This window comes from Pelodiscus sinensis, chromosome 6, assembly GCF_049634645.1.
Source record: "Pelodiscus sinensis isolate JC-2024 chromosome 6, ASM4963464v1, whole genome shotgun sequence".
Classification (NCBI taxonomy): Eukaryota; Metazoa; Chordata; order Testudines; family Trionychidae; genus Pelodiscus; species Pelodiscus sinensis.
In genome coordinates, this window is record NC_134716.1 from 867442 (window position 1) to 880000 (window position 12559).

Sequence of the window (12559 nt, forward strand, 5' to 3'; positions counted from 1 at the left end):
TGGACCCCAAACAATGATGGACAAATGGCCTGGCTTACAAAGAAACCTTTTAGTACAAGACTGGAAAAGGACCACAAGCTCTGATGTGAGGTGGGGGTGGAGGAAGGAATAAAGGGTGGAGGGAGAGGAAGGAGACATATATGGATGCCAGTATATTTTATTTGAATGTTTATTAATGTAGCTATCAAATGCATTTATACATGCACGTGCAAACACGTGCACACACACACATACTACATGCTCACACACCACTAAGAATATGCATGTTTACACACGCATTTATACATGAATTTGAACATAAACATTTGCAATGCCTGTAAAATTAGGAGTTGAACAGAACCGAAGCTTGGTTATAGTTATTAGCTAAGTCACTGGGGAACTGAAGAAACCCCAAGGTTTTAATTTTTACTGCCATTCTAAATGATTTACAGCTTCCTCCTTTTTTTTTTCTGAACTGTATCTGGTCTACTGGAACGCCCTTAACCAGCAGTTACAAAGTACTGCATCTGAAATAACCTTTTTGCAGAAAAGGAAGTATTTCTTTAAAACATGGCAGACTATGAAAACCAAGCATATTACAGTCCTGGTTGAGAACAACTGATTCTGAGAGAATGCATTCAGTCCTTTATAGCTGGGTTTTTGGAGTGTTATCAAATACTTGGGAACAAACTGTAACTAAAGATTCCTATTTTAATGACAGATCAGAGCTGGCAGTCAGTCTGCATGGCCTTTGCTTGTTTTGATGAATGAAAGCATACAGTGCATTTAATTCCTCAGACTACTACAAAGAGGAGGTCATTTCCTTAGATCTCTGGCACTGGCACATGGCAAATATGATGACTAACGACACAAGTTAATGTCATCTGGTAGGAAGCAGTGTCTACAATTGGATAGCGACATCCCTCCTGCAGTCCCCCTTTAAAGACACTGTCTATATCCCAGACAGAAACTTTGTAATTATTTTCATCTGTCTAAACAATGAGTTCCTGGCACCTTTACCTTGCCTTTAAGGAAATATTGGATACGTACAACAAAACTAATCACTGGTCAAACAAATTCAAACCAGTCTGTACATGAACCTCTTCATGTGGCATTTAAATGACTTTCCCATATATCCAGTTCTATTGAAGAAGTCTTAATACCTGTAGCTAGGTTTTATTTTGCAACATGATCTAGGACACTTTGACTAGCTACTCTAAAGTTTCTTAAAAAAAAGCAGAAAATATTTTAATTTCCCCCAACACCAATTAAGCCTATATCCCACTGTCAGCAATCATGCCTGATTGTCCTCCTGAAAATTTCTGTGCCTTCCGTCTCCCTCTCTAATGCCCCTAGTACCACCATGAGAAAAGCAACCTCAGTGGGATCTTGTTTAACCAGAGTCTCTGGAGCTGCCCAAACAGACAAACCAAAACCATATGTGACGGTCAAATCCACTATATCTAAATGAATAGAATAATTTCAATCCAATCTCTTTATAGACAGGAAATAATATAATCCCCCCCACACCGTTTTAGAGCCATTATGACAATATGCTTTTTCTGAGAAACCCTAGGCTAAAGCACAGATTATTTAAAATGCCAGGGCAGCAATTTACTACTGGAATTAACGGCACTGTCGAGAAGAAAAACAATGCAAGATGCCATGTGCAGTCAGCATCGTCTGCTAAATAACTCTAGTATGAGAAGTTATACAGGATCACAGGTACAGTTCTATAACAAAACAGATTAGAATCGACTGCAGATGCACAGATGAGGCAGTATTAGCGAATACCCCGTGCTAGCACATACACACCAAACTGCAAAATCTAACCAATAATTACAAAAAGTCTGTAGAGTCCTGGTGGCGGGGGAAACAAGCAGCCAGTGGCAGCAATGTCATTATGGGCGGTTTAATCTTGAAGCACTGCTGAAGCAAAGGGAAATATAGTGTATATCTATCTATGCACTTTTGACAGTCACAATCATGGCTTTTTGGAATACGTTGACGATACATTACAAACAAAACTAACGCACCAAAAAGTTCAAAGATAAAGATCTAACCTCACTCCACAGAAGCCAAAACATTCAGAGCCCAGACTTCTTACTTTGTCATACATATTTATTTAACACGTGATCAATCAGATCACCCACTGTTCTGAGACTTCTCAAATACTGAAGTAAAATGGTGCCTAGTCAGACTGGAACTAAGCTCTTTAACTCTTGATAAATGGGTCTTGGGGTTATATTTTAATCACTTTTATGGTTTTTTAATTAAAACAAAATGAAGGTAAATCTGTCAGAGACACTAACTTCTTCATTGACATGGCAGGCCATACCTAGATGTGGTGGAGTTATTATTGACGTGACAGACCACTCGGAAATAAGTCAATGAATATTTTTAGGGAATCTCAATCTGTAGATGATTAACATGATCAAGCATAACTTTGGAAAGTTATGGTCTAACGTGTTTGAGTACTTCGGTGCTCCTTAATACATGGTTCATTGACAAGATAGACTCTCAGCTCCTAAACAGCAATTACGGTCTATCACATACATTTCTACTAAAGGAGAGTTAAATACACGTATTAATTGGTGCAATACACCAACCATAACCTCTCTTCTAGGTCAATGAATACTCATGGACTTTTTAACATGCAGATTATTTATATGATATAGTGCAGTAGTTTTAAATTATACTAAAGTATACCATTTACAGACCATTACTCAGTGGACAACTGACAAGCAAAGGAGCTGTTGGTATTATGACATGAAGACTCAAAAACCCCATGAATCAGAACAGGATGCCCATTTTCAAGTTTACATTTTTAAACATTTGTTTTGATTTAGCAATATTCAAAGGCATTAATCCACTTACAACAGCAACATGCAGCAACATGCAAATATTTTAAATTAAAAATATTTATACCTAGATTTTATATAAAAAGGTAAAAGCACAACATATTTTTTGTTTTTCTTTTTCAAAGAGGAACGTTAGACAAAATCTCACACATTTTAGCCAAATTTAGTAAACTTGGTTTTTGCACTCACAGCTTGTATGTCAAGATACAACAAATAGTATACATTCACAGCAATGTAGATAACCTAATGCACGAAAGTGCACATCTACACTTGAATGTAGGGGAACTACACAGAATTTGTATACTCTCTCAGATTAAAGGCTGTATATGAAACATGCAGCAAATCAGACACTAACTTTCCACCAATCTGTTTTACAGTTCAAATGATAAATACTTGTCAGCACAGAAATTAGCTACATGAATGCTTAAATGTATTGTTTTTATTTTAAAAAAAGAAACAAGGGACAGTTGTCATCAGTATGGTAAACATTACAGAAATGGTAGCACATGTTAATCCTTTTAGTTAAATGAAGCTTTTGGTGATAATATGCGGAAGAAGGCCTTTTGACAATAAGATGTAAACATGAATCATTCTTTTTTCTACTTAAGCAAGTAGCTATTTATCCAATAATTCCAGTGTGTCACAGAAATAATGCGTGATGGAAAGTGATTAACACGGGGTAGTTTAGATACAAAGAACACACAGATTTCTTCTACATTTGCTAGCAAATATTTGGGATATGTGCCATCCTTTCCCAGTGGTGCAAACATCCTGCCAAGTGTGATCATTGACAGATACGCACACAGTAAAACTGCCTTCAGAATAAAAAGGTGTTACTGTTACTTAGAGTAAAAATAGATTAATTTACCCCCCCCCCATAAAGCCACGGTCCTACTTCCCTACCCCAAAGAGAGTCCAAAGTTCCTTAGATAGCTTTATTACGCATTCAGAAGACACATGGAAGTCATTGGCTTATTAAAGGAGATATCTTACCAGATGGAAATAGTTCAAGAGGCTACTATACATAGGTGCGCGGACGTTACAAACAAAAAGGGTTTGATTAGACCAGCCCATCCGTCTTTACCCAGCATAGGATTGCTTCCTACAGCACATTAAAATGCAACTTGTAATCAAGGCTTAAGGTGTACCAGTCACCCCCCTACCCTACAACATACAATCACCTAGATTCAGCATCAAATATTATATAAAATGTTCAGAAAAATAACTCTTGTGGGATGGTTCAAGTAAAATGGCCGTTCATTGTCATACAACTTGCAGGTTCACAGTCCGACAAGGTTAACTTTCACAGGCTCTAACAACAGTACCGAGTTTTTAGAGAGGCTTTAACAGTGGGCATAGCATATGGCTAAGGGACAGACCCTCAGCTGCTGGAGATGCACAGTGATCCTCTGAACAGCAAGGACAGTATATGTCAGGCAAGGATGTGGTCCTATGTATAGAAGACTGCAGCTACTCCTCAAGCAAATACAGTAACACGGTGGCAAGTTTCAGAGGGGTGGCCATGTTAATCTGTTTCCGCAAAAACAAGGAGTCCCGTGGCACCTTACAGACTACGGGCATATTCATTTGGGCATAAGCTTTTATTTGTTAGTCTTTAAGGTGCCACAGGACTCCTCATTGTTTTTACAGTAACATGGGTGCCACTTAAACATATCTGCAATTGGAATTTTCTACTGTCTTTACGAGTAACAACAAAACCTGATTATTATGTAGTATACTTCAAGTATTTCCCTTTATGAGCAGTTAGCTTCATCTAGAGCTAACATTGTATTTTTCTGACAAAGTAATTACATAAATAGTACATGTTTGGGGGGCATTCAAAAGTTTAACAAGATCTTTTTTCAAAGATAATTCATTTTGCCAATAATTTAAGGGAGGTTTAAATTAAACACTGGAAAACAGTCAATCATATTAACAACAATCAATCTCACCCATACTTGTAGTGTATACTTTGGACTCATTAAAGTCACTATGTATAGAATGAAATAGCCACTAATTTATCTCTCAAAGCTATCAGGGTAGCCTTTTGTATACTTTGGCTAGTTAGAAATAAGACCAGTCCTAAATGTTTGCTACTGTAACAACAATAAACATACTATGAATGAATCTCGCAAAGGAGTAGACCTAGAGAAAAACACCACCACATACTGCAAAACAAACGAAATGAGAAAAGTTTCTATTTAAACTAAAAAATCTGCCAAACCAAACCACTCCTGGTTGTTTTTTTTAAAGTAATGGAACACTTATGAAGCCTAATACTTCATGGAAACATCTGCCAAGGACCATGCACCTGTAAAAGCAGGAGGGATGAACTTTTCAAGCCATGTAAGAAATTCACACAACCCAAACCTCATAAGCCACTTTTTCCTAAGATGCACTTGTTTATTCATTGCACAGAACATCACAAAGCCACTCTTATTCCAAATTCAAATGCCTTACAATTTGGAGTTGTCGTCACTGTAAACAATCCAGCAAAATGGCTATGCGAGTTCTGATATATCACCTGTGATGTGATATGTCTCCAAAGTGTATGAAAAATATGCAACCTATGTTCAACAAAAGTCATATTTTATAATATTTTCTTAAAAGAAGATGGCATTAATCAGTTGGTGAAAGAATATAATTTACATAATTTTACAAAGCTACTGCTCTAGAAACCTTAGGTCAGTTAACTCTAGAGGAAATGATACTGTAGTCATGTACCAAGTGCCTCGAATAATCCCCCTCATGAGTCAGAGGGCAGCAAAACTGGAGCGTAGCAAGACTTAATTTCATCATCGAAATATTTTATTCCATCCCTCGCCTGCACAAAATCTACAAAGCCTTCTGTGGTTCCCAAATTTTCAAACTCTCCAGATTAAATATTTTTTTCACAAACGTTCTATTTAAAAAAAACTCTCTCTTTTCAAAAGTCACATTTTTAAGGATTTAAATTGATTTGAGGCTAGACTGCTTACATTTTTATTTCAGAAGAAAGGTGGCAGGCCATGTAGAATTTTAATAATGGCACACAAAGAAATCAGAGCGCAAAATTTAAACACAAAAGACGTATTGTTCCTGCATGTCTTTTACGCACACAGGCCAAAACAGCGAATTTCTGGTTCACCTTTTTTTATGTAAGTGGATTAAAAGTAAGATTAACAAACTGTCAAAAAGCGTGTTAAATGATAGCCTCTGTCAGTTACAAATTCTGATGGCTGTAAAACTCTGTTGGTGGCCATCTTGGGCTAGGCGTTGTAATATAAATGAGACTAACAGAGAAAGGAGATGGGGGAGGGGACCTTTACTGCCTGAGCACTGGAAGAGGAAGTGAGGGATTATCAAGGATGAGCTATCCTTATGGAAAGAGCCCATCTAAAAAGCAGGAATTTTTGTCAAGTCTATCCGTATACTAGGAAAATACATTGGAAAACAAGAAACAAACTATGTTTTGTCCATCTGCTGAGGTTTACTTTTCCTTAGTCTTTCTACATGTATTTCCTGAAGGCGACCATACTGATATGGAAAGATTAATTTCGATTTCATTACTTATGTAGATTTTATTCTTGGATTGTGCTTGCTATATGCTCCACTATTTGTAGGAATGAACGAGTCAGATTACAATATGCTAAAGTAAAATGGACCTAGTCAGAAAAAAAAAAAAGAATGTATACAAAGTGAATGCACATTTTATTTTATGCCAAAACATTATAGTGGCTATCCATCTCTTTCTTGGTGCTTAATGTCTTGTGCTCCGTATCAGGTGAATATAGGGTACATGTGTGTCACATTTTGCAGCTCAAATCATGCAAAGCAACATGCACACAGAGATACAAATATATGATTTTGTACCATAAACAAAATATTGTGGGCTATTTAAAAATAAGCTACATCATACCTTTTTCATAGTTATCCCATATTTGACTGAATGGCATATTCTCCATTAAGCAAATACTCACCCACCCACCCCTAAAGTCCCACTTATTTTACTTTCTTTCGTACACCCACTAAACCCGTGGTTCTGAACTGGGGCATACAGAGCTCTTCCAGCGGGTACATCAATGCATCTAGCTACAGTATCTACCACATTTTACAACAGGCCACACAAAAAGCACTAGTGAAGACCATACAGATGAAAATTTCAAACAGTGACTTGTTTACACGGCTCAATATACTATACACTGAAATATAAGTCCAATATTTATAACTGATTTCTTTTATAACATGATAAAAAACACGAACGCCTGCAATTTGCCAATACTAGCATAACTGCGACACTTTTGTATTTTTACGTCTGATTTTATAAGTGAGTAGTTTTGCAGTGCGGTGACACTTGGGCTACACAAGACAAATCCGACTCCTGAAAGGGGCACAGTAGTCTGGAAAGGCTGAGAGCCACTGCACTAAGCTATTCACAGATTTACAGACCCCAAGGCCTGAAGAGACCATTGTGATCATCTCGCCTGACCTCCTGCATAGCACGGGTCAGAGCCCGCCCCAAAATGATGTCTAGAGAACATTTTCAGGAAAAAACCCATCCGATCTTGATTTTAAAATCATCAGTGGTGGAGAATCCATCCTGACTCTTGGTAAATTGTTTCAAGAGTTAATTCCTCCCGCTGTTCACAATGTTTGCTTTGTCCGGTTCGAGTTTGTCTCACCTCCACTGTGAGCCACTGGATTGCCTTTCTGTGCCAGAGTGATGGTGAGCTGGGCTCAGCCCAAAGCCACATGCGCGGGGAGACAGGAATGTTTCAGAAGTTCTCTCTAGTAGGATAGTAGGAGTTACCTTCGGGGGGGGGGGGGGGGGGGGGGGAGGAAGAGAGAACATCCCTGCTAGTAATGTCTGTCTAAGGGAGTGCTGCTCACTAGCTTCAAGGAATTTCCCAGACTTTCCAGAAGGCCTGTCTCCGTCCCAAGCACTTCACAATCTTAGGAGACAGTCTATGCAATTGAGATTGCGTAACAGATCTGTGGGGTTTATTTGTAGGTGTGAGGTCTCCAATAAGTGTAACGTTCCCTACGAGAGAAATGGCCACGGGAAAAAAGAAACGTGATCAGCTTAAAGCCTCAGAGCATTTAACAACAACGCTGAACAAAATTATCCCAAAACGTAAGGCAGAAGATAAACCCTGCCGACTTCCGTGTGGTCTGTTTTTGCAATGAGTGGGGAAGGGTTGCTCCTAGGCCTGTAACTGTCCATTCTGCCAACACATACACAAAGCTTCTTTGGGCTGTGAGCAGTGTAGTGGCAAACAAGCGAGCGAATTTAGGAAGAGGCTCATGTTCTTCAGTGAGCTGCCATGGCTGAAAATGCTCCTTGCTCTTCCTGCTAGGGAAGAGAGGGAAGTGGGGGTATCTGCTGTGGAACACAGACTCCGTCTTTCTATTTGCAGCTCATCTAGCATGGCCTGGTCATCGATGCCCACTGCGGCCTCCAGCTGCTACCAGCACAGACGTGTGAGGCAATAATGTTTTCCCAGTCACAGCTATAGGTGGGCATCCCAAGGGTCAGGGAAAGCACACTGTGAGGCTGAGCTTGCGTCAGGCCCTTAGAGCCTTTTCTGAAGCACTGTGATTCGGATTGGTTTAGCATGATTTGTATCTGGCTAAATACCGTCAAGTACAAACGTCACCCTCGCAGGAACAGGACATTCATACAAGGAGGTGATTTGAAAAATCCAGTCACCGTTTTACAATGTTTTGGCCAGATTATAAATAAACACATGCAGGGCCAAGCTGCCCCAGGCGTCTTTCCTCCTGCGCTTTGCCCTGCATGCGCTTATTTATAACCGGCTAAAATACGGTAACATGATTTTTACTGGATTTTGAAAATCAACTCCTTGTGTTATGTTACTGTGTGTTCATGATAACAAGTTTGCTAAATATCGAACGCTGGATTCCAGCTGATTATCATTGATTGCACGCAGGAAACACCGAGAAGGAAGCATCCGTACAATATATTGACAACTTTATTTTATCTTTTCTGAAAAAAGAGAAATATGTAGAATAGGCACAATGAAAATCATTTAATCACATTTTAAATCATCATCAAAACTGGTCAATAAATATTATCCTAATTCACATTGTGTAATATGACTAATGTTTTGGTGACAGATTGATTTTACAGTGTAATTCTACTTATAGTTTAAAGAAATTTCAATAACCTAACCGTATCCAGTTATAAACCTCAAAGCATCACAGAACCTTTAAAATTAAGCTTCATTAATATGATTTAATTGTCTGTTTTTTTCTGACAAGGAACAAATAAAAATATTCTTCTTATTCTTTTTGCTATTTCTACTGCTTCTTACATTTTTTGATATTTTAACAGAAAGAAGCTGCCAGCAATGACACTTTTGACAATACTAAAAAAGGTTATTTTTATTTGTGTTACTAAATTTCCAACTGGAATAGTTTAAACAAAACCCTACTACCAACTACAACAGTAGCAATGGAGTTATTACTCATTGCTGAAGCTACAATGAAGTGCAAGGTCTACTATGATCAGTAGATGGCAGTCCACCTCCTAGTAAAGAGAGGGAGAATGAATAAAACCATCAAAAGCGTCACAAAGAGAGGAGATCTGGGTTCTCTTGTTTTTATCAAGCTTTCAGAGTGATTAATTAAGAAAATGTTAAGACTGTATGTATATTCAAACACAATTTCTATTGGGACTTCTGGCAAAGCAGTGTGATAGAAGAGGTTTTAAAAGTTCATAAACATGACATACACTTATTTAAAATATAACCATTGCTGTGCTTGGGTTGATGTCTGTAATGCTATGTGCATTATCAGTTCACCATTTCCACAAATTCAGTTTAAACCCAGTTGTTAATTTCCTATATATATTGTTAAGGGGTGGAAAAACCTGAATCCAACATTAATAACCGTGTCTGTAAAGATATGTGCATACTCTCCAAAAACAATAATTGCAAGTATTTTTCGTTCGCTTGCATTATTTATTTAGAAATCTGTGTGTATAGCAAACTATGATGGAATTGTAAATTAAAGACTACAGTAAAACAGTGGAATACCTATTTGAGAGCAAACAACTTCTAGTGTTTAGTCATACATATGTAAAAGAAAGAGACAACAACTCTATTCTAACACAACAGTTTCTGCATCATCTGTGGATATTATTTGCTTCTATTGTGGTTCAGATCTCGACAGAGCATTCTTAAGTGAAAAAACAAAAGTTGATCCTGCTATGTTGATGTAATTTAAATAATACAGATTCTCTTGAACTGTAGCTCTATTTTAAATGTCTAGCATGTCTGTTGTAAATTGAAGGTTTTTAAAAAAGTATAATTTGATTATGCTTCAATTAATGTAGTTGTCAAAATTGATCTTTATAAGAAAGATGCTGTATAAGTGCAGATTAAAAACCTGGTTAATTTATAATACTAAATAGCAAAGGCGTTTATAAGAAACAAGGTAGAGATGAAATATTTAGCACAAGATAGGAAATATTTATGTGTAGGTATACTTGATCCTATTTAAAATATTCTCTCACAATCACAGAATTACCCCAAAGCACTATTTCTTTCCAAATTTACTTATTTTTCCAATATGACATTTCCATGCAATGCTTTAAAAATTTCAAAGTGGAGCTTCTATTGGTGGATATTATTAATTTTACACCACTGAAAGAACAACATCAAAACACTTTCCCTTAAAATTAGCTGGCCACAATTTTTCATGGTAAAACAGATCAACTTATCAGTTACTGCCAGGAAGAATTTATGTTAGCCTTTTAAAAAGAAAGAATTTTTGTAGTGTTGATTTTAACTTTTCCTGAGTAATTGAGCAATGTCCAAAACAGGCTGGAACAACAAAATATATTTTGACATATTCATTGAAATCTAATTCATCATCACATTATTGCATAAAATACATCCAGGTGACCCTTAGATTCCAAGTTCTGTCATGGGTCTTGTAAACCATTTTAACATTACCTTTTCTGCATCACAGAGAATTATTAAGAATGTAACCTTTTATTTTAAATATCTTTATATAAATAAAGCAAACAGTAACATAAAATTAATGCAACTAAACCTATTTTTATTACATCTATTTTAAACTGGCAATTTAAGAGCAAATAAAATGATTCATATAGAAATGGAGATTTCCAAAGTGCACATTAAAAAAAAAAAAAGCATAAGCACAGAAAACACAGGAAAGATTTTCAGTCAGGAAATACGTTATCCTTAAATTTAGCTGCTAAAACTAAAAAGAGAAAGTTCCAACATATTGAAAACGCATAAGGAACTGATTTTGAAGTACATCAAAACTAGAGTACAACAAGAAGTACTGGACAAACTTTTCTACTTTGTTTAATCGTGAAGGGATGACTGTGCTTATAAAGTTATTCCAATTAAACACATATTTTCTTTATGTTGAAAGGAAGTCAGTCATAGGTAATGTCTAATTTTTTTTATACATAAATGTGTTTGTGTGTATGTATTTAAGGTTTGTAGAGGAGATCAATTAGACATTATTCTAAACAAGTTAAATATTGTTTTCAAACTCTGCAACAATATAGGTGCAGTTTGTTAAATTTTCCCAAAAAGAAAAAAACTTCAAAACTGAATAATATATTTGCAGTGGGCAGTAGGGTGTTTTTTAAAAAAATTTTTTTATAAACAACTGAAGACCAACTAAACAGGTGCCAGAGAACAAAAGTGGTAATTGATTTCTCTCTCAAGAATCATGTACAAAGACTGTAAAGTTTATTTCTAAAATTCACATTCCATTCTCTAGTTAAGGTTCTTTAATTCAAAGTTAAAGAACCTGCCTTGTAATGCATGGGGATTGAAAACCCAATCTGGGAAACAGGAACACTGTTATACCTCATTACAAAATTAAACTTTCTCTTTGTAATGTATACAGTAAACGCAGTTATGGAGAGAAAAGTGATAGGGATGCAGTCCTTAAATTATATCAGAAATAAAAACAATCAGAACTTCTAAGAATGTACAAAAAGGAACAGTGTATTATTGCATTCTCCAGTTCAAAAACTCTTCAGATGTTTATTATCTTCCTGAAGAAGATGCTTGTCTATATTTTATGGTCAGCAGTTCACAGAAGAGTAAATAGGTTGGGTGTAGAAGAAAATAAAAAAGGTGTTTATACTTACTGTTAGGTGATACTGCCTCCATATTTCTGGGCAAGCCTGGAAAATAAAAATATTGATCAGCTGGGAGCATGAAACAAGGTGCTTTACAGCCTGTTGGTTTTGGCATAACACAGTATCCACCGGTGTCGGTCACAGGAAAATAAGAAGCTTAACTGAAAGGGTCTGCATTTCAGCTTCAAAAACCTGGCTAGACAGTTTAATTGAATTTTACACTGGTTTAACACACTCCCTGCCATTGTCAGAAAGCCAGTAACAGTTTTCTCTTGCCCTTTCTTTTCTTAAGGTTAGAAGTTTTGAAGACTAACATGTTCTTAACTATCATAACAATTATTACAGTAAAATAAACACAGCAGACTGAAATGCAGCATGTGGAATACAGTATGTGTTTTGTAACATTTCAAACCTACATAACGTTTGGAAAATGAATCCAGCAGTTATTTTGCTTTGATGCAGAAGTGAATTTAAAATTATTTTGCTATTTTTGTACATGTCTGAATCCTAATCAAAATATAATTGTTACAAGTAATAATCCTCAGTAGCCTAATGTCAAATGAGATGTAAACAAGGAGCATAACAGATT

General features: G+C 36.5%; 1 protein-coding gene across 2 annotated transcripts in view; it reads right to left on the minus strand.

Moving 5' to 3' along the window:
• The window catches only part of ZCCHC7 (zinc finger CCHC-type containing 7), a 150617-nt gene that overhangs the window by 24238 nt on the left and 113820 nt on the right, over window positions 1–12559 (minus strand). For both annotated transcript variants that reach the window (XM_075931250.1, XM_075931249.1), the window contains exon 6: window positions 11980–12015. In XM_075931250.1, coding sequence (XP_075787365.1) covers window positions 11980–12015 — 36 coding nt within the window. The remainder of the gene's footprint in view (window positions 1–11979; window positions 12016–12559) is intronic.